The sequence below is a fragment of the Trachemys scripta genome, chromosome 8 (assembly GCF_013100865.1).
Source record: "Trachemys scripta elegans isolate TJP31775 chromosome 8, CAS_Tse_1.0, whole genome shotgun sequence".
Lineage (NCBI taxonomy): Eukaryota > Metazoa > Chordata > Testudines > Emydidae > Trachemys > Trachemys scripta.
This window is the reverse complement of record NC_048305.1, coordinates 106,264,112-106,285,822: the sequence shown is the minus strand read 5'-3', so window position 1 is coordinate 106,285,822 and position 21,711 is coordinate 106,264,112. Positions and strand designations below refer to the sequence as shown.

Below are 21,711 nucleotides of genomic sequence, written 5' to 3'. Positions count from 1 at the left end.
GCCGGGGGGCAGGGCCTCGGAGCTGCGCCATGGTAAGATCTGCCCAGTGCAGCTGTGGGGAGCTGCGCACCCTCCACCTGCCCTGGGCGGAGGGCCCGGGAGCAGGGACACGGGCCAGGGGCAACTCTTGGGCAGCCCCCCCCCCCCCCCCCCGGGCAGGTCTCCACCCATGGGATCCATGGCTCTCCACAGCTGCCCGGGCTCCCGGGGCCCGTCTCCAGCTGCTGGCCTGGCCAGGGGGCAGGGCCTCGGTGGGAAGAGGACGAGCAGGAGCGGGGGCCATGGTGATAGGTGGATGGGCCAAGCAGGCTCCAACTTGTGCCAGGGACTGGGCAAGGCTTGGAATCTGGTGGGTGCCAAGATATCTTAAAACCACCTTTTCCCTCCCGTCTCCCAACTCCTCCAGGGTTGCACCACTCACAACTGAGGCGGGCACCTCTGGCAGCACAGTGCTCCTGGGCCCTTAACTTGGACTCCTCGATTCAGAAGTGATTCAAAAGGAAAAGTGCTACCTAGTGAATGGCCAACACCAGTTCCTAAATCACCTGGGTTTTCCTTAGAGTCCTCCCAACAAAGTACTGACTTGGTGTCCAACCCTCTAAGCTTACCCGAGCCAGCGAGATGAGTGAGGCAGCTCATTGAGTGGCTAGAACGGACAATTCGGGGTGAGGAGACTTGGTTCTGTTCTGAGTTACTGTGTGAGCTTGGGGCGAGTCTTTTCCCCTCTCTGTGAATTTGTTTCTGTATCTGTAAAATAAGGATAATAAGAATCCTTACCCCTATTTATAGGGCACTTGGAGCTCTTTGGATGAAGAGCACCGTATAGGTGCATAGTATTATAACAGTCAAAGTCTGGTACCGTTGTGTCCTCAGTTAGTTGTATTGTGTGATCGTTTTCAGACCAACTGTGCTCCCTGGCTGGAATGGATAATAGGAAAGCACCCTTTATTCCTCAAATCCTGCTGTCCGGAGGCTGGTGATGGTGTTTCTGAACAGTGAGGATTATTGCTGCTTCTTAATAAAAGCAGGATAAGAGCACAGCATCAGCGTCTCAAACATAAATATGGAAATGTTAATTTAGAATCAATTTTGGGATGCTTCAGACTGTTAAGTTCTTTTAACTAGATTTCTGTAGAGGACATAGGAGCGCTTTATGGGACTGTAAATTTCATGCAAACAGTCTCTGTGAAATACTCGTTCCCTCAACACACTAGCTGTTCTCTCATCGTGAGCCTTGCACGTAATGTGTCACAAATATTCTGTAAATCACTGGGAAAAGCTCATGATGCTGTGAAATACGACTTCCGACAAAGGGGTCCTAACAGGCCAGTCTCCCATCAGCACTAACATTTGTTATGGCTAATAACACTTTCAATCACAACTATTTGGGGAAAACTGATTTATTTTAAACCTTGTCCTCCCTCAGAGGAGATCCTGAATACACTCTGCCAAGGACACAGACTCCTACAAACCACAGACTGTTAATTCCCTAATGAAATGCCAACTCCTCTTAACGCCACAGAATTGTTTCTTTAGCCAACTTTCTAGGGTGGTGGGTTTTTTGGTTTTTAAATTTTTTTAATACACTTAACTACAGAGCATTTCACCTTTAGGTCATTGGTTTCCATCCTGCCCAGGCAGTAGTGACAGAAAGTGACCATTGGGCAGCCATCTGGTGCCTTTTGTGAAATGGATTTGGAATCTCAGTCACGTTGCTAGTAGACAAGTGCTAGGCACTTTACAGATCGGAAATAGGCATGGACCCAAACGGACCTAATCGATTTAAACTAAACTGAAAGAAGCCCTGAAATAAGTGTCCAGACAGGGGGTTGCATTGGTTTAACTAATTTGCTTTTAAATTACACCTTAAATTAAACCAATGCAACTTTCTCACTTAGACAAGGCTTCCGTCTCAGCAAAGGGGCCAAGAACTGCAAGAGGCAAAGACTGAACACAGAAGGACACAGATGAAGCATGTTGACAGGGCTGTGTGGAGAGAAGCTTGCAGTATTGTTGCCTGTGTTGTACCTCCTTTGGCTCCGATTTAGGGTGACCAGATGTCCCGATTTTATAGCGACAGTCCTGATTTTTGGGTCTTTTCCTTATATAGGCTCCTATTGCCCCCCACCCCCGTCCTGATTTTTCACATTTGCTGTCTGGTCACCCTACTCCAATTCTACAAACACCCATGCACGTGCTTAACTTTAAGCCCCACATTGGGACTACTCACAAGCTTAAAGTTAAGCATGTGTCTTTGCAAGATTGGGACCTATGTGATTAAACCGTCTTTAGCTTCCAGAGCTGTCAATCTGCACTTTTTACCAGAACTAATTACACCACAAAGGGGGGAGGGGGAGACAGAGAGTGCCCAAATATGTCAAAGAAATTCGGCAAAATGGGGATCACTGTCACAGGATCAGTTGGGGTTTTCTGTAGCTGCCCTATTCCTTGGATTATTATTTCATTTCCCCCCTGAGTTTATTTTAAAATGTGCCATTGAAAGCTCTCTGCACTTGAAGAGAAATTAAATAATAAGACATGAACTAGGACAAAAAGGTTCAAAATGCAAAAGCTTCCCAAATCCACATCGTCAAGGTCCTGTGCATCTCTGCTCTTATTTCATCCTACTTACCCTCTGGCAGGGCCTGGCATGGGATCAAGTATCCATCCTGGGAAGCTAGCAAAATCTGAGATTAAGAACATTTGCAACGTTAAAGTGCTTTATTCATATCTGGGAGGGAGACTGCTCTTGTGAAGATGATCTTGTGGTTCAAGCAGGAGATCTGGATTCTAATCCCAGCTCTGCCACAGATTTACCATGTGGCCTTGGGTAAATCAGTTAATCTCTATATGTCTCAGTTTCTCCAGATGTAAAATGGAGATAGCAATGGGAAGGAAGGAAGATAAGATTACATTAATCAATGTTTGTCAAGTGCTTTGTGATCCTTAGCTGGAAAGCACTAATGAAGGGGAAAGTATAATTAGTGCTGGTGTTACTCTTTTGTACAGACTACATTTATCTTTAAGGGTTTCTATAACCTCTCTCTCTCTCCCCTATAGGACAGTATTGATCATGACTTCCACAAAGGAGCAGGCAGCCATCAGCAGACTGATGGGGTTCTTGCAGGAATGGGACAATGCTAGCAAAGCTGCTCGAAGCCACATGCTGGATAACTTCATTAAGGCAAATCAAGGAAAGACAGGGCCAGAGTTGGAGCTGGAATTCTCACAGGGAGCCAGCTTGTTTCTGGCCCGCCTAACATCATGGCTGAGGCTGACGTATCTACTTCCTCGGGATGCCAGCGGAGGGGGTGGGGTGATCGAGGGGAAGATTCTCCCCCAAACGTTCTTTTCCCCAATACGATTGAAGGTAGCCCCTCTCTGTGGAAATACCTGAGTCCAGCTAAGTTGTTCAGGGAGAAGAGCTCAGCCATGAAAGCTGGAATCTGAGGGAAGTTCCCCATCAAGGGTATTATTGAGTTGCTCTGCAAGATTCCCCTTGTTTTCTCCGTCCCCTCTCATAGGTCCTACATCAGGACATCCCATCCTTCTAGCTGAGGACAAAATGTAAGCTCCCTGCCAAGCCCATCAATGCCGCAGGCACCCACTTCACACCCACTCTGGGGATGAGCATGCTGCCTCCTTAGTGGCTTGCATCCCAGCTGGCCTGGAAAATTAAGGCCTGTGCCCTTTCCCAAAGACAGGTTCCCCAGGTGCAGTGCCACACATTGCCATCAAGCTACCAGCCAGACCAGCTTTAATGAGAAAAATTGTCTCAGTATTTGCTCCTTAACATTGTCAAACAGCTACATGTATGGAATATACCTAGATCAGCAGCTAAAGTCCATTGGCATCTTTCTGTCAGCTGCAAGTAGGTGAGTACTACTGTGTCACTTCAACAAGAATTGTTTGGGGGGTTTTAACATCCCAGAGTTGTGCCAGCCCAGGGTGAGGGGGGCCGGTATTAATATTTTACTACAGGGATGGTCTGGGAAAGGGCAACAGAGGCAACTGTCCACGATCTGTGCTTTTGAGCACCCTGCTGTCAGCATGTACCCATAACTGGGCAAGCCTCTCCTCTCTCCTCTGCAGCTCTCTGGATCCCCACAGTCTGTGAGCCTCCTTCATGCCTGGTGACTCCCACACACACTCTTAGTAGGTTGTGCAGTTGGACCTGTTTTGAATTGTGTCCCCTGTTTGGGGAGGTCAGATACCATGGTGATGAGCACTCTGTAGAAATAGATAAATCAGTCATGGGCAGGTGGGAGGTGCTGCATATGTTACTTCACACAAGGCTGGTCAAAGCCAAGACCCTTTGTGCCTCCCAAGAATACTGTAAATATTTTATGATGTTGCCCATGCTATGCAATTGCTCAGTGAGTCCCTCGTGTTTCCCAGGAACGGTCTGATTCGTTAGGGATCCGATGAGCACCCTGTGTATGGAGACCCAAGTTCTGTGTGCATGTAGGTCAGTATCCAAATTGGACACTCAGAGGTAAATATCTCACCTGGTAGCCTATTGGGAGCACATCATACTGCCAGGTGAGGCATTCACATTTGGGTTCCAAGTCAAGCTTCTAGTACCTGTCCTCTCTGTCCAGGAGCTTAGACACAAACTGAGGCAAGGAGGTAGGAAGAAGGTTCCCAGGAATATGGAGATCCGAGGAAGGAAGATTTTGTTAAAAGTGTTACATTTTCTGCTCATCTCTGTAGCCACAGGTATCTTATTGAATTTCTGGAGGTTGGAGGTGTCCTGACTCTCCTGGAAATACTAGGGCTGAAGCAACTGAAGGAAGAGGACAAAAGGGAGTCGATAAAGCTACTCCAACTCGTAGCAAACGCTGGCAGGAAGTATAAGGAGCTCATCTGTGAAAGTTATGGTAAGTGCCGTGCCATCCATGGTCTTTATCAATGGAATGGGCTTCCATCCATTTAGGCAAGTCTGTACTCTCTGACCTCCAAACTTCAAGGGCTCCTTACAGAATCGAACCTGTTCCTTTCACTCTACGAGAGTCCTAGTGATGGAAGATTATTTTAGTACTTTTCTTGTTGAAAGGAGTTCAGAGTCTCAGCCATTGCTGAGTGGTTACATTTCATCCCCCTTCTCGTTTTTAATGAGCCTACTTTCTGTACAGTGTTTTTCCTTTGATGTATTCCAGCAATCATGCTGGTTGCAACTGCTATGGCTAAGGTTGCAAAAGTTTCCATTATAACCTGCTGTGATCACCCACTGCTACCTCTCCAAACCTTCCCTCGTGGGGCTAAAATTGTCTCTGATTGGTATCTCTTGAAAAATCAGGAATTTTTCTGAAAAGGGAAAGCTAGATCTCTTCAGATGTTTTTGAAGACTGGAAAAAAATAAATGCTTTTTCCATTGTAAAGGGGAACCCATCAGTACAATCTGTGACAGATGCTCAAGGTTTGAACAACTTCCTCAGCAGTGAGATGAGTGTGATGGAATCAGTAAAGTGAAACTCAGTATGCACCATTTACCTCCTGGGGCCAGATTCTTTATTGGTGTAAATGCATGTAGTTCAATTGACTTCAGCAGCATTTTGCCCTTCTAGACCAGCTGAGAATTTGGCCCATTATATTTTAAAATCAGCGTAATAGCTACTGCCAAACATTATTCCCCATCTCTACCTCTCCAGCAGCAGTGATTAAAATGGGACAGTGGTTTTGATTCTTTCTGGATTTCAATAAAATTACCAAGTTGCCGTCTAACCTCAGATGTATAACCACTTGGGCTTTCTTATACACAGGTGTGAGATCAATAGCTGAGTTCTTGGCCAATTCTAAGTCCGAAGAGACTCAAGAACAAGTGCAAATTCTGTTGGATTCTTTAGGCCACGGCAATCCCAAGTATCAGAACCAAGTGTACAAAGGCCTGATTGCTTTGCTGCCATGCACATCCCCCAAAGCCCAACAGCTGTCTCTGCAGACACTCAGAACTGTGCAGGTGAGCAGAACGGGATGGAATCAAACTTTAGCCCAGTCTTTAGTTTCATCAGAACACTCTGTTTCATAGTGAATCTATCGTAAGCCGGAGGCTAAAGGTGCGTGGAAATCCTGCTACAGTTCTTGCCTTATTAAGGAGTCCAGAGAAGAGCTTATTGCATCCACACGCACACCCAGTATGTACTCAGCTGATGTGTCCTAAGGCGGCATACCCTGTGTGGATAAGCCAACCCGATTTGAAAGTGCCTTGTTGAGGTAGTACTGGATAAGAGAAGTCTGAAGCCAGGATCCTTTTGCGCTCAGTTGCATGTCATCAGCACAGAACAGCGTTACGATTTTAATAGTGCTCTATCCGGGAGCACGCTCTTCAAGTTCCTGTGCCTGAGTTCTGAGAACACACTGAAAATCAATGGGGTGCACAGAACTGTTTTCTGTCTGATTTGGATAGCGAAATCATGAACAGTTCCCCCCTTCGACTTTTCCCTCTCAGTAACACAGATGCTAGACTCCAAGGCTGTGTGTGAGCCAGTGCTGAGTGTATAACGGCTGCTACTTCTGTCTGCATAGTCCCTGCTCCATCAGGATCTAATATGCTGCTTTTAAATAAATTGAATATGAAAGATATTTTATCATTCCCCTTCTCCTCCGGTCTGTCACTTATTGTGAAAGCCTGGTATGAAAACGTATGACCTCGGCTGTAGGAGAGGGTATGCCTCTAAAGACAAGTCCTGCCCTTACTCCGTGGGGAACTTCGAAGGGAATGGCATGCAGGATTAACTATACGGCCTTTAGTGCTACTGTTTTAAATCCTGCACTTTGGTTGTGCTGTTCCTTTAAGTGAGGGAATGGGGTTGTGGTCTTCTGACCCCTGTTAAATTCTCCCTGGCCTGGAAATATGCACTTACATGACAAATTCTAGCTACATGTTAAGTACCCAGACTAAGATAGAGCTAAGCAGTGAGGTAGGTGGGTGGCAGCTCTGATGCAGTCTGATGCTCTTGAATTTAATTCCGACAATCTCCCATTTCAAATGTCAGTCCCTTGTCAGCAAGGAAGGGTGGGGGTGGCCACCCCCCTCCCCCCCAAATCTGCTGGATCATGGATCCTTGACCTTTGAACGTACATTTGATGTCTTTGTCTCTTCTGTTACATACCACACGAGAGAGAGAGGCTCCCGGATAGAGCACTATTAAAATCGTAACGCTGTTCTAGTGCCTCACTTAGCAGGAGATCAGTGACTCATGCTCACGTTTGAGGAGTCCTGAGAGGAGGCGAGATTTTGTCTCCCTTTTCCCCACACTTTGTAGAACATTTGTCGTCTTTCACTGTAAGCTCTTTGGGGCAGGAGACTTTTCTACCTCTTTGTCTAGCTCCAGAGCAGTGGGGCCCTGATCCTGATTGGAGCCTCTGGGTGCTGCCATATTAAAAATATTAAATAATAGTAATGAATAGTTTGCTGCCCCAATAACTGCAGTCCTTAGTCTGAGAACCATAGGCTAGACTGGGCAGCCCTTACATTGGTGAGCACTTACACGAGGAGTCCTAGTGCTCACAGACCTGAGTAATGGGTGCAGAATCAGCCCCAAGAACCCATTTTCCCGAGTCTCTCCGAGCGAAGTGCTGTGCAGTTCTCTGTATCTTGAGGATCAAACACGTGTGAACATTTCAGCGCGCTGCAGATGTGAGAGCCGGGAGGAGTAACACCCCTCTTGTTCCTTTCGTTGTCAGGCGATCGTGGGAGCAGCCCATCCCGGCATTGTGGACGCTGTGCTGGGCGTGCTCAGCTCAATGCACTTGGAAGTTCAGTATGAAGGTAGGAACCATCACTGTATTGCACGTCCCTTGTGCTGTCTACTGAGGAGGAGCCCAGACTTTTGAGTCATTCGTGGGGAGGTTCTCAGCGAGCCTGTCAAGAGTCACTCCAAGGCAGCAGTCGAAGCGGAGAGCGTGAGCACTGGGCTGGGTGTATTTGCCTTTCGGCTGCTCACTGGGCTCTAAGGAATTTAACTGACCTGGCAACAGGAAAGGAAAACAGGCGAGTCTCAAGGCCCGGAGGCGGAGTGCCCGTTACTGCACAGACCAAGCAGCTGGGTGCAATACCGGATCTGATGGGGATGGGTGGTTTGTAACCCAGCTGTATGTTGTCAGCACGCCGCTCTCCAGCTCCAGCCTCCATGCCTGGCCTGGGAGGGGTGTTGCTCGTGCAAAGGCTGTGCGTGTCTCTGGCTTTTCCTCTTCTACCAAGGAGGCAGGACCGGGGCTGGGGACGCGGGTCTCCACGGGCGGGTTAACGAGCTGTGCGGTGGCTGCAGGCCAGCAAAGCCCAACCCTGGCGGCAGAGCCCGGGGGCGGCAGGGGCTGGGGACAAGCCGCCCACTCTCTGCTGGCCCCAGGCGGGCTGTACTGACTGCAGGGGGTGGGATGGGATCCCCTGCAGGTCCCGGGATGCTTGTTTGCATTCCCATAATGCATTGTGCATCATGACCCACATCCCGACTCCCTGGTCCATGGGCTGGGTTTGCTCCCAGAGACCCTGGTTCCGAGGAGCAAACTCACGGTTTAATTGGGCCAGAGCAATAGGCTGTAGAAACAGGGGTGTGACTGGTTCGGTCACAGAAACCCCCTTGGGACTGTCACCTGATGTGCTGAAATTACCTCCGAGCCCGTTTTCCCTGCCAGCTTGGGACTCCAGAACTCTGCCTTGTTGAGCCAGACACACTAGCCTGCTGCAACACAAAACCTGGGTCTGAACCACGCCCCCAAAGCTGCAGGCTTTAAGTGAAAATTGCTCAGCAGGTTACCTATCTCCAGCACCCAGACACCCAGTTCCCGGTGACATAAAAGTATTGGGGGCAGGGGGACTATGTAGCATCCGAGGGCCTCCACCTTACTTCTCTGCTGCTCTCAGCTAAAATCAAGTGTAATGCCTGATCTTTTCAATTTAATGTCTGATATGTGTTTTATTTGAGCATTGTACATCAAATTAATTTTTGAAATAGGGTGATGGAATAGGAGCTTGCTTTGTCCACCCCATGTATCAACATGCTATGGTAGTATTTCTAGGAATGGTACCTTTCCTTTGGAGAGAAAATTCTGGTTAGACAAATAGAAAGAATTTCACTGTAAGAAGATTGTTTTGTATGGCTTATTTGAAGTAGATCTTTACAGTAGTTAAAATGCATTGGTTTGTTTACGATGAAATAGTGTTAAAGTTTCTTGTAGCATTCTGGGAGTCTATGGATGTCAGTTTCTTTGTCTTACTGGAGAATTGTTTAAAAAGCTGGGGTTTTATTTTCTGCTGTGAATCCTTCTGACAATACGAGGAATTAATGCTTTCCAGACTGGAGGGTCTGTGAGGGAGATTTTCTTTCTTTCTTTCTTTCTTTTGTAATATTGAAGGTCTCAGGTCTATAAATAACTGCCTGAGTTACATAGACTTCTCCCCACCCAGCTTATGTCCCATGTATCTTGGTTTGTAAAATCAAGTGAAGGCACTAGGTGTCGTGCTGCACCCAGCACAGAGGGGTCCCAGTGCTGATGAGTTTGGGTTTTTTCTTCAAACCTACTGTAATGTAAATTCAAAATAATAACCCTTATCAGCGTTGCCATCCCTCACCATTGGAAAATCATGAGTAAGATCCCCAAAATCATGAGATTGGCTTAAAAATCATGAGGATTTTTGTTTTTTATGTCATATGGGGTCTCTTTATTTCCCTTCCGGTTTCTGAACCTTTAAGGTGCTCTCAGGTCCCAATTTCAACATTTTCTCTGCCATCGGGCAAGCTAGAAACGTACCTTTCTTTCTAGTACAGCAGAGCCCCAGAGAGCGGGAACCCAGGTGCCCGGGGGTGGCAGACAGTAGGAGCCCCGGGTGCCCAGGGCTGGCAGACAGCGGGGCTCCTCATAGTTGTATGGTCTATACTTCGATTTCACCAACCAAGTATCAAGTGTGAACTCCTCAGGCACTAAAACAGCCTTAACATGGGGTCACAGACAGTCCCCTTGGGCACCCTGAATCTATCTTGCCACCCAGGTGAGCCTGTCTTTGTGACAGGTCATTCCTGGTCACTCACCTGGGTCAATTGCACCTGAGATCTCAAACCGAAGACAATGCTCATAGGCAATCCTATAATAAACTAACTAAATATTTATTAACTAGGAAAAGAAATAAGAAACTTATTTCCCAGGTTAAAGCAGGTAAACATACACACAAAGGAAGCCTTATTTTACTGAGGTTGCTTTTTGATGTAAAAAATAGAATGATTTGAGGCAATGTAATTTAACAGGGTTTATTGTCTGTGCAGAAAATGAAAGGAACAAAGTTTGTGCTTGAAGGTTTCAATTGGTGGCGGTTGGGTTTTGTGGTGGATCTTTTTAGCATAACTCTGATGATGCTGAAAGGCCTTGCTCAAAAACTATTTATTTTGGAATGAGATTACACGTTCTAGATAATAGGTGACATTAGTTCTGGAATTCATGACTGAGAAGTTCTGGGCAAACAGCTCGGCGGGTGAATTCCGCCTGAAGCACTGATATTGCAGAGCCAGCAGCTCATCTACTTGCCTAGTGTAGCAACTTTGTAAAGGCCCAGAGTTACACCATTTCTCTTTTACTCCTGGGGGAATTCTGCGCTGCTGCATGCATCATTAATTAATGAGCCCCACATATTTTAAAAATTTTTGCTCAGAAAAAAGCTTCTGTCAAAATGTTGCTGTAGTTCCGCCTTTTGCCCACCAGGGGGGGGTTGGTGATGGAACAAAGCAGCAGCTCCAGGCCAGCTAAGAGAAAGACTGACTTCTTCACAGCGCCTGTCATGCCAGGTCAGGAGACAGACAGCGTGGGGTGCTGAGGGAGTCAGATGGACTCATAAGGGCTAGTGGGGGAGGACAGACTGGGGCAGGGGCACAGAGCCACAGAGGGAAGAAAGGTGCAGGGCCACATGGTGATGGGGGAGGGGGTGCAGAGCTACATAGGGATGGGTGGGGGCACAGACACATGGGGCAGGGGGAGGGGGTTCAGGGACACAGGAACAGAGGACTGGATAGGTGGGGGCACAGAGACACATGAGGACAGGGGGAGGGGGGACAGGGACACATAGGGACAGGGAAATGGCTGGGTGGGGGGAACGGGGAGGGGAGACAGGGACACATAGGGACTGGGGAGTGGTTGGGTGGGGGCACAGAGACACAGGGGGATAGGAGGAGGGGGTACAGAGCCACAAAGGGACAGGGGAGGGGGTGCAGGGCCACATGGAGATGGGGGGGAGTGGGTGTCTGAGTGGGGGTAGAGGGACACATGTGGACTGGGGGTGCAAGGACACAGAATGGGGATTTATGCAACTTCTAAAGAATTACGTTTTTTCTCCCCCCCTAGAAAAAACAATTTAACTTAAACTTTCAATGGCTTATGAAAACAAAGCATTTGACTCATCGTTTTTATAGACCTCAAATAAAAAATTTATCTATTTTCCACAAAAATTAGACTCATTCACAGAACATTTCGAAAAATTGCATGTAAACTCAGAAAAGCTTATTGCCACAGAAATTTTTAGTAAAATGCAAAAGATTTATTCCCTCTGAGGAGAAAAAAGATCCTAAATATCAAAGTAGGATGACTTTTGGAGGGGAACTGAGGGTTCTTACAAATCTTTTCATTTTAGAGCTCTGTGTTCTGTGCAGCCCAATCCTCATAAGGGAAGTGGAACAGAAATTGGCACATCTTTCCACGGACACTGAAATGCTCAAAGAAAGGCTTTTCAATGTGCAATGCATTGTGGGTATGCAAATGAGCTGGTGCTCCCAGACCAGACCCAGCGTCTCCCTTCTGCTGTGAGCGGAGCTGAGAAGTGCTGGTACGGAGCTGTTTGTGGCCTCTCAGCGGCTACCCTGGGGGTGGTTGGCTCTGCTGCCCGGCTGTTGGGGGCATCAGAGCAGGTGGCTGCAAGCTGAGGGGGACATTGAGTGTGACGGGGTCAAGGTTTCATATTTGCACTAATCCTGGAGCTTGATGACTCTGAGGTGCTCCGGAGTCCTGCCCCGGCCCCCTGCAGGTGGAGGGCCTGGAAGTTCCCAGCAGGAACTGTTGCCTCCGTGTGCCAGCACTTTCCAAATTCCCAACATTCCCAGAGTGAAACTCCTGAAAGGTGTGTGGGGAAGCTGCTCCTGCCCCTTCCACCTGGAGCCTGCTGTGGGCCAGCACTGCTCTCAATGGTGCACGTGTGTAAAATGTATGTAACCCTCACATGTCCAGTACCCCAGCACCCTCCCACTGTGTCCCAGAGAGCTCTATGCAATACAGAGGTTCGTGCCGTAATAGAAAGTCAGCCATGTTTTGGTTGGGCTCTTTACCATCCACATACTCTTGCTGGCCAGCCATGGGGTAATAATGTCACCTAGGATCTATGAGCCCAGGAGAACATGTTTCTGCTCTCAGATGCACAGAGCGTATCTTGGCCTCCTGTTCTGTTTCCGAGCAACTTCCAGAAGGGAACGGAGCAGAATCCAACCCTAGTCAAGGAGGTTTACTTTAAGGCAGAAGGAAAATACAGCTCTTTCAGAAGCCAGTGTTCAAACCATTGTCTCTGATGTTTCACCTGCTGCTGGGATTGCTGGGCAGCCTTGTTAGAGCACCAAGGTGGCACTTTGGCCTCTTTCCTTGTCTTTAGCCATTCAGCTGATAAAGGATCTCATGGCCTATGAAGTCCGGCCAGTGCTGCTGAAGGGTCTGGTTGAATTACTTAAACCACCAGGGAAAGAGACTGCTAAAGTGAAAGGCAAAGCCCCGGAAGGTAAGAGGTCACCACAGTTTCCCTTCATGTCTGCTTGGAGGCTGCAGAGTGCTGCGAAGTGGATTGCTCTCTCTGCTTGGTCGGCCACTGGTGGGCGACTTTGGTACCTTAGTCTCCTTGGGTGGAACCGGCCCTCGCTAATCCATCCCCGCGCTACCTTGGCAGAGGTCAGATGCTGCAGCCAACCTCTTGGCTGATTTGAGATGGTGTCGGCTATTCAGAAGTGGAGATGCAGAAATCTCTTCCTAGTGGGCATGGTACCCATTGCAGTGGGCCCTGTGTGCTCCTCTTGCAGCCTGGACCCCCTCTCTAGGGAGCAGTGAGGTCACCTGCAGTGGTTGGCTATGGGGGGTGGGGGGAGGACAAGTGGCTGGTGCTGGGTCCAGCTGGGAGGCTGATGCCCACCGCCACAGGAAACATAGCAAGGGGCGAGGCGCCCCCGTCCCCTTCCCAGGAGGACCTAGAAACCATGTGTCCCTTAAGCTCTGCCTTGCAAGAGGCCAAGGTAGAAGGGAATCTCCATCTTTTCTCCTCCCCACTTCATCAGGGCAGCTGAGCTCCATGGGTAGGTTGGTGCAGTCCCAGCACGTGGGGTGTCCGTCCTGGGATTGCGATCGCCCTCTTTTCCCTTCCCCTTTCCCGCGACAGGGTGAGAGGAGATGGCAAGCAGGGCCCCCTGGCAGCTGGAGGCCAGCACTGCACTCTCCAGGCCTCCACATCCCCTGCCCCTGTCCCCACTGCAGTGTACAGACGGACCTCCACATATGGATGTCAGAGCTTCCTCTGATGCAGCTCCTGAGTACTGTTCTCCAGTGACCCTCTGGCGAGTTGCAGAGATCAGCTTTGTCTGTTTTGGGTAATGGGAACGGCCAGGCAGCTTGTTGGAGCCCTCGGAGCAGGAATGGGAATTTTGATGCTATTTGTGAATTGTGTGGATTTGTTCAGTGAATGCAGCAAAGTGAATGGAGAGCAGGGGATGCAGCGCCTTCTCTCAGAGGAGATCTTAAACTCAGGTCCCTTCTGCATGTGGCCAGAGGAAATTAAAGATCCCAGGACACCTTTTCAAGAGTCAGGGAAACCTTCATTTTCTGACCCCCATCCTGTCTCAGTAAAACAGACTGCAACGTCCCAGGCTGTTTGAGTTGCTGCATTAGCCTGACACAGTCGCCGAGCAGCGAGAGCTCCTTGTGACGCACTGGGCTACAGTACATTTGTGTGTAGATTCCCTTAGGGATGTTGCTCTAATCTCACACATCCTCTTTTCTTCAGGTGCTACTGCTCTGATTCCCCAGGTTATAACTCAAGCTTTCTGGCAGAAGTCTGGCTCTAGCCGTAGTTTTCATCCTGTCTAATGTTCCCCCATTCAGACCCAGCCACACTCCATCTTCCGGAGCCCTTGTCGGTGTATATACAGCAAGCCGCTGCAGCAAAAGCCATCGGGTAAGAAAATTCAGAGCAAAATACAAAGGGAGATTTATACAGGATTTAGAGAAGCTGCTTCCTTTATGGAGCAAACGGTTTAATAACAGGCCCAGGCCCTGGGTCAGGGCAGGGCAGTAGAGAGTCAGTGGCCCAGGCCCTCAGGCAGGAGCTGAGCAAATGGTTTAATAACAGGCCCAGGGCCTGGGTCAGGACCGGGCAGTAGAGAGTCAGTGGCCCAGGCCCTTAGGCAGGGGCTGAGCAGACAAGTTTAGGAGGCCCAGGTCCTGGCTCCGAAGGAGCTGGGAGAGGGGGAGACGGCCACCCACACGGGTGGCAGGGGGACGCAGGCCCACCCACCCCACTGCGTCCCGGCCTGGGGCCCTAGACCCGCTGCTGTGTCAGTGGGGATCCTGGCCACAACACACTGACATGGGCTCTGGGTGTGCTGCAGCCAGACGAGGGTCGGCTGCCCCCGGGCTATTTCCTACCTCCCCCTCTAGAGGTACCTGCGTCTGGACGGAGTCTTCCAAGGAATCAAGCACCATGGGCTCCTCTGGGTACCCGGCGAGCGGGAGGCTTGGCAGCTCCTCTGGGTAACTTGCCACAGGCGGGTTTACCAGCTTCCCCGGGGTCTGGTCGGCGTCTGGCCAGTCCTCGGTCGGTCGCAACCTGCAAGAGTCTCCCAACCGGGAGCTAGGTCACAGGCGTCTGGCTTCTCCAGCGGCCAGGCCTCTAGTGAGCTCTGGGGGGCGGGTGCAAGCTCCACTGGCTCCGCCCACTTTAGCGTCCAAAGGGGCTTGTCCCCCTCCGGGGTGGCGGGGAACCAGGCTGCCTCGCTACCGAGATTTATACAGAAGCTGCTTCCTTTATGGAGAAAAGGTCAGTCGTTATCCTTCCAAGGGAATCTTTAGCCCTCTGCCATTGCTGTCTGAGTATTTCCCTGTGGCTCTGCAACTCCTCCTTATAGACTTCGGGGGCTTTCATCCATCCACAACAGTCCTCAGGAACTTAGAGAGAAGCACTTCCGCTTGGGTAGCAAAATCCAGATCCTCCCCTGAAATTATTCAGAGCTGTTATTATAGGTGAAATATAATATCAACCTTTACTCCGGCCATTAATACAGAGTCAGAATGTTCCCTCTGTTTCCAGGCCAGCATAGAGAGGGACAGTGTTAGCACCTTGCCACATACCTGGACCAAACCATGCTACACAACAGTACAGAGCCTGTTGTATTCTCAGGGGAGCAGAGAGTCTCTTGTAGTGAAATGCCTCGACTTAACAATTTGACATCGACAGCGTAATGCATGGAACCAAAGTCAGTGTCTGACCCAGTGAATCCCGAAACTCTCTGTCTCCATGCTTCTCTGTAGCTCACTTCCTGTTAGAGATCTGCAGAGTCCACAAGATGGGCCAATGCCAAATTGCTCCCTTTAAAAGCAGAAGACGACACAAAACACCGGCCATGTTGCTTTCTCCAGTGATGTGCTCAATAATGAAATAATGTAATTTACTGTTCCACCCTGGATGCTGCATTCTATGGGGCAACATAGTGGATTTGCTGGGATTTAATATGTAAATCAGGTGTTTTTATTGTCAATCGTTAAAAGAATTGTAGAGCCCCAAACATAGATGTTAAAAAGTTCACATGCAGCCATGGGCTTCCTGTTCAGTTTGAGAACAGCATCTGTCCTTGTTCATTGGTGTTAGTCATTCGCTAGTGACATGGAAAGATGGAGGCATCACGTTGCACTTGGATCAGCACCACACCTAAGGCAACAGGACTAGAATCTGTCTGTCCAAATCGCTAGACGTGGCTCTTCCATTTCATTCCCAGAAAGCTCCTGTGGTTGTGGGAGTCTTCTCCCATGCAGAAGAGCCTTGGAGCCTGACTGCGTTGATTTCCTTGCAGCGTTCTAGCCAAGGACTCCACCAAACTGGCCGAAGAGATGATCCAGCTGAGAGTGGTGCACGGCCTTATGTGTGCTATGGGGAACCAGGATCACACCACCTGCCAGAGACAGGCCAGCATCACTCTAGAGGTGAGTATCTCTGTGGGGGGCAATGTGTATTTTAATGTGGATTCCCCCTAAGCTCCTGAGCAGTGGGCATTATTCAGATAAAGGGGATCAGGCACACTGGGGCAAGGCTGGAAAAAAAGGGCATTGATGATACAGCAACGTCCCTACGGGTTCTGTGTCCCCTCTGCTGTTAGTGCTTGAGGACGAGCTTATCCAACTCCAGTTCTTCTTCTGCTTAACAGTCATGATTCCCCGACAAAAAACCTTCAGTGAGGTGCAGTTAAGGGCAGTAAATAAATGAGAAGAAACCTTCATGGAATGGGTTGCAGTTTTGAATAATACAAAATCAGGAAATTCAACATAAAGACCAGGCTTCAAACCCAACCCAAAGCCTGCAACCTAGAGAAATCCAGAGTGAAGGTCCTCCATTCCGGTCCACAGGGGACGTCGGCTCTAAAGCCCAGTGGTGTGATGGTTAACCATACCCCTGCTGATCACAGACTGAAATACCCAGCTGCTCTAGCAGTATGGGTGGGGCTTGGGTGTTGTACCAACCCTTTCCCCAGCTAGTTAACCCCGGCCTCCAGCCGTGTTGGCGCTCAAAGAGGTGAACAGCAGAATGGGGGCAATGGACAGATAAATCCCAGGTGGGAAGGAGCACTGAACTGGAGCACTTTACCATCCTGTGAGGGTGCTGCTTTTCAGCGGAGCCAGACACCCCCTCCCTCCTTTTGCACTTATTGGGAGTGTTTTGTTGCAGTATTTTGTCCGGACATTTCCCATTGTGGAGCAGCATGTGAGGAAGGCAACAGGAGAGACTCTGTTCCAGCTTTTTATGGTAAATGGGCTTCTCTAACTGCCAGGGCTTGTTACTGGTCTGGAAGATGGGTCCATTTTGCAGGGATAATGGGGACTGGGTTTCATTCCTCCAAAGCCGCAGTGGAGCTCCAGTTCCTGATCAGACTCCAGAGACCACTGGGGTCCAATCACAATGTCCTCAGTTAAATGAATTGCTTTGGTTTTGGCCCAACACCCCCAAAGACTTCACTCCATGCAGTGGATATCAATGTGCACTTGCACTATCCATCTGTACTAATGGGGTGGGACAATGGTGCAAATCACAGCGGGACCTGAGTTCTGAAGTCTGGGGAGAGGGGATGGTTCTTTTCTGACTTGGGGCCCATCTTTCGTGTAAATGGAGTAACACTGAGGTCGTGTCTGGACTCACATTTGCGTGGGGGATGTTGGAAATGTGGTGAGACATGCAGGGCTAGCAGTGTCCCAGAACGAGGAGATAGGCATGAGCCTCCGTCTGCATCTGAGCTCTCCTGCCTTGAGGTAGCTCAGGACTGAACACCATGTAAATCAGCGGAAGCCCTGTCACCTGGGCCCTTTAAACCTGAGCAGCACAAACCCATAGGAAATGTCCTGCAGGCAACAATCCTGGGCCATGCTAGACTCAATGGGGCCTAATAAGACTTTCCCAGTTCCCTTTTATTTCCTTTTGGGGGAAGGGGTAGATGGCAAACTCAGCTGGCGAAAAGAGACACAGCTGGGTCTGTTAACTTCAGAAGGGCCGTGCCAATTTACCCCCTGTGGGTGTCTGGCTCTGTAAGTTTGATTGCATGGTGCTCATAGCCCAGGCCCATCCTCAGGAGGGGATGGAGGGAAGAGAGTCTGGGACTGTTATGTACCTCTCGTGCATGGCTGTTGAACTTCGTCTTCCTTTGCTTAACCAAGCGCCAGGGGAGAGCGCGAACGCAGTCCCCCACAACCACAAATTACGCAGTCGAGTTTCCTGCATTTGGGGAAATCGCAGGGGTCAGCACACCCACAGTGCAATGGATGAGCCTCACCCTGGGAAAACCACCTTCGTGATCATGGTATCTCCCCTGCAGCACATGTTACACCCTGATTTGTGGGCCTGCCCTGACAGCCAGCCGCTCACTTAAACAATTCTAATGTGAACAGCCTCTGCCTTGCAGCAGCGGAGAGCTAAGTTCCCTCTAAGCTGTGCAGCCGTGTGGCCGCACAGAGGCACAGTGGGGAGAGACACCTCTCCCCCAGCCTCAGGCTGCTGCAGTGAGAGGACTGGGGGAGTCCTCTTTCCCCACCGCAGCCACGTGGCACCCCAAACCCCTCATCCCTGGCCCTGCTCCAGAACCTACACCCCCAGCCAGAGCCCTCACCCCCCCCGCACCCCAAGCCTGTGCCCCAGCTCTGGGCCCCCTCCCACACCCCAAACCCCTCATCCCTGGCCCTGCTCCAGAACCTACACCCCTAGCCAGAGCCCACACCCTCCTGCACCCCAAGCCTCTGCCCCAGCCCTGAGCCCCCTCCAAAACCCCTCATCCCCAGCCCCACCTCAGAGCCCACACCCCCCTGCACCCCAAGCTTCTGCCCCAGCGCTGAGCCCCCTCCCACACTCTGAACACCTCAGCCCCACCCCCACCACACATCACCTCCATATTGGTGCACATAACAAAATTCATTCCACACATGGATGTAAAAAAATAAGAGGGACCATTGAGAGCAGGAGTCATTTACCGGGGAGTGCCAAGACTATCCAACACAGGCTCCCAGTCCCCTCGCTGGTTTCTCTACTCAGGAGTCAGTCACACCAGCCAGCCCCCGGGCTGAGGGCTATGCTCAGTGCAATGACGTGTGGAGACTGGCAAAAGGAAACTGCCAGGACTCCACTGGCTTGTCATTGCCAAGACTGCCCCTCTGAGGGGGCTTGTCAGGAACTTCCCTTCTTCTCTGGGTGGCCCTTCTCGTGTCCTTGCTGCCTGCTCAAGTCCCTGCGAGCTGCTAACCTCTTACCTTTTTTGCTGGTTCTAGAGAGATGCCAAGACCTTGTACATGAACATGGATGCAATACAGGTTGATATTCTGGCATCAAATAAAGTGAACATCCCAGGAAGTTTAGCAAGCCCAGAAAGGATGCTGCCCATGGAAGGTGTGTAGGGGGTCATGAAAAGGCTGACTCAGACCAATTTTCCTCTTGCTTAGACAGGCATAAATCAAGAGTCAGCCCTTCTAAGTCAGTGGGGATCCCCCAGTGGAAGGGAGAGGAGAATCGAGCCTCAGATGGGTGTGGGGCCAGCCCAGGGAGCAAGAGGCCAGAGCAGAGGGTGAATCCAGGTCCCTGCATGGAGCTCAGGTGCCGTCCCATGTAAGAGTCTGGATGGCAGAGGGTTCCCACACAACCCTGCCGAGCATTAACACCAGGGGCAGCCAGATCTCCTTGGCGTCACTGCCCCTCTGCGACTCATGGCTCTGCTTTGTTCTTCCAGAGGAAGGAAGCACGGAACGAAAACTTCAAACAACAGAATGAGGTCAGCTCCTCTGCCCCGCCTCTTTCCCCTCTTCCACGCCCTCTGCCTCCCTCTCGGGCCATTCCCGTCTCTAGAGCCCTGCAAATCTGCTTTATGTCCGCATCTTTGGACCATTTCTGTGGATAGCAGCGTGGATGCAGATACAAGTTTTGTATCCATGCAGGGCTCTGATGGGAAGAGCTGGGTGGGCAGCTGTGAAAAACTGCAGCACAGATCCTCCACCTGCCCTGGGTGGGGGGCTGGGACACTGGGCAGGGGGTAGGGATGCTGGGCAAGGAAGCTGTGGGGCACAGACACAGGCCAGGGGCTGCTCGGGCCCTCCACCCAAGGCAGGTGGAGGGTCTGCCGCAGCTCCTCACAGCTACCAGCATTGCTCTCCCTGACCTGGCTCCGGCCGGTGGGGGCGGCTCTGAGTCACAGCAAGAGCAGGGTGGGCAGCTGTGGAGAGCCTCAGAGGACCCTCCACCTGCCCTAGGTGCGGAGCCAAGCAGCCCCCTGCCCAGTGTCCCGGCCACTCGCCCAGGATCAGTGTCAAATTGTTATACATTTCAAATGAAACTGGAAGTCTTTTTGCTGAGTTTAAGAAAGTTTTTTAAATTATTTAGATTTAATTTTTTTTTTTAATGTAAAATGAGGGGTTATTTTTTGCTATTTGTGTGAAACCATCAAATGAAGCCTAGGAATGCTTTGGGCTCCCATTATGTTGGTGAGAATATTTTCCAGTGGGTACATTGTCACAGATATTAATCCTGCTCTTTGGTTCAACATGTTTATTTAGCACGAGTTACTTGCCAATTCAATGTTTATAGAATAAAGGCTCGTTGAAAATAACTTTCAGAGACATTTTCAAATGTCATTTTCTTTAATTGTTTTGTTTCCAGCTAGTCATTTCTATGCACTTAATTTAGTGTAATCCCCATGTTTTCTATGTTGAAATGTAATGCTACAAACAGAGGGTACTACCTGTGGCCTGTAGGTAATCAAGTGATCTATCCCATTGCCCATTCCCAGCTTCTGGCAAACAGAGGCTAGGGACACCATCCCTGCCCAGCCTGGCTAATAGCCATCAATGGACTGACCCTCCATGAACTTTAGTTCTTTTTTGAACCCTGTTGTAGTCTTGGCCTTCACAACATCCTCTGGCAAGGAGTTCCACAGGTTGACTGTGAAGAAATATTTGTTTTAAACCTGCTGCCTGTTAATTTCATTTGGGGACCCCTAGTTCTTGTGTTTGAGTAAATGACACTTCCTTATTTACTTTCTCCACACCAGTCATGATTTTACAGACCTCTATCATATCCCCCACTTAGTTGTCTCTTTTCCAAGCTGAAAAGTCCCCATCTTATTAATCTCTCCTCATACAGAAGCCATTTCATACCCCTAATCATTTTTATTGCCCTTTTCTGAACCTTTTTGAATCCCAATATTTTTTTTGAGATAGGGCAATCACATCTGCATGCAGTATTCAAGATGTGGGTGTATGATGAATTTATACTTAAGCAACATGATATTGTCAGTCTTATTATCTATCCCTTTCTTAATGATTCCCAACATTGTTCACTTTTATGACTGCTGCTGCACATTGAGTGGATGTTTTCAGAGAACTATCCACAATGACTCCAAGATCTTTCTTGAGTGGTAACAGCTAATTTAGACCCCATCATTTTATATGGAAAACATAATCCCAACTATACAATGTGCATTTTTTTTGCATTTAATCAACATTGAATTTCATCTGCCATTTTGTTGCCCAGTCACCCAGTTTTGAGAGATCCTTTTGTAGCTCTTTGCAGTCTGCCTGGGACTTAACTATCTTAAATTGTTTTGTATCATCTGCAAATTTTGCCACTGCATTGTTTACCCCTTTTTCCAGACCATTTATGAATATGTTAAATAGCACTGGTCCCAGTACAGAGCCCTGGGGGACACAACTCTTTATCTCTCTTCATGCTGAAGACTGACCATTTTTTTCCTATCTTTTAACCAGTTACTAACCTATGAGAGGACCTTCCCTCTTATCCCATGACAGTTTACTTTGCTTAAGAGCCTTTGGTCAGGGACCTTTGTCAAAGGCTTTCTGAAAATTTAAGTACACTATAGCCAGTGAATCCCCTTTGTCCACATGCTTGTGACCCCCTCAAAGAATTCTAGTAGATTGGTGAGGCATGATTTCCCTTTAGAAAAGGCA

At 49.3% G+C, this 21,711-nt stretch overlaps 1 protein-coding gene, 2 non-coding genes and 1 pseudogene across 6 annotated transcripts; 2 read left to right on the top strand and 2 right to left on the bottom strand.

The window, feature by feature from the left end:
* Positions 1–236: 236 nt before the first annotated feature.
* ARMH1 (armadillo like helical domain containing 1) lies at positions 237–20,354 on the top strand. 4 transcript variants are annotated; one of them, XM_034779520.1, is made up of 12 exons: positions 238–665; positions 3,061–3,279; positions 3,807–3,875; positions 4,714–4,880; positions 5,763–5,959; positions 7,687–7,771; positions 12,623–12,745; positions 14,113–14,185; positions 16,077–16,206; positions 16,946–17,023; positions 19,027–19,144; positions 19,482–20,354. In XM_034779520.1, the coding sequence occupies exons 2-12, from the start codon at positions 3,074–3,076 to the stop codon at positions 19,520–19,522; spliced, it is 1,287 nt and encodes a 428-aa protein (XP_034635411.1). In that variant the 5' UTR covers positions 238–665; positions 3,061–3,073; the 3' UTR covers positions 19,523–20,354. The 4 variants fall into 4 exon arrangements, with proteins under 4 accessions (XP_034635413.1, XP_034635412.1, XP_034635411.1 ...); XM_034779523.1 differs by lacking the exon at positions 238–665 and adding an exon at positions 4,093–4,155 and having other exon boundaries at positions 3,263–3,279; XM_034779522.1 differs by lacking the exon at positions 12,623–12,745 and having other exon boundaries at positions 237–665.
* Positions 8,845–9,037, top strand: LOC117882309 (annotated as a pseudogene).
* LOC117882314 lies at positions 11,437–11,553 on the bottom strand. The gene has a single exon (XR_004646973.1). It is a non-coding gene; the product is annotated as a U5 spliceosomal RNA (small nuclear RNA).
* Positions 17,929–18,092, bottom strand: LOC117882337. Its single transcript, XR_004646995.1, has one exon. It is a non-coding gene; the product is annotated as a U1 spliceosomal RNA (small nuclear RNA).
* Positions 20,355–21,711: the final 1,357 nt, after the last annotated feature.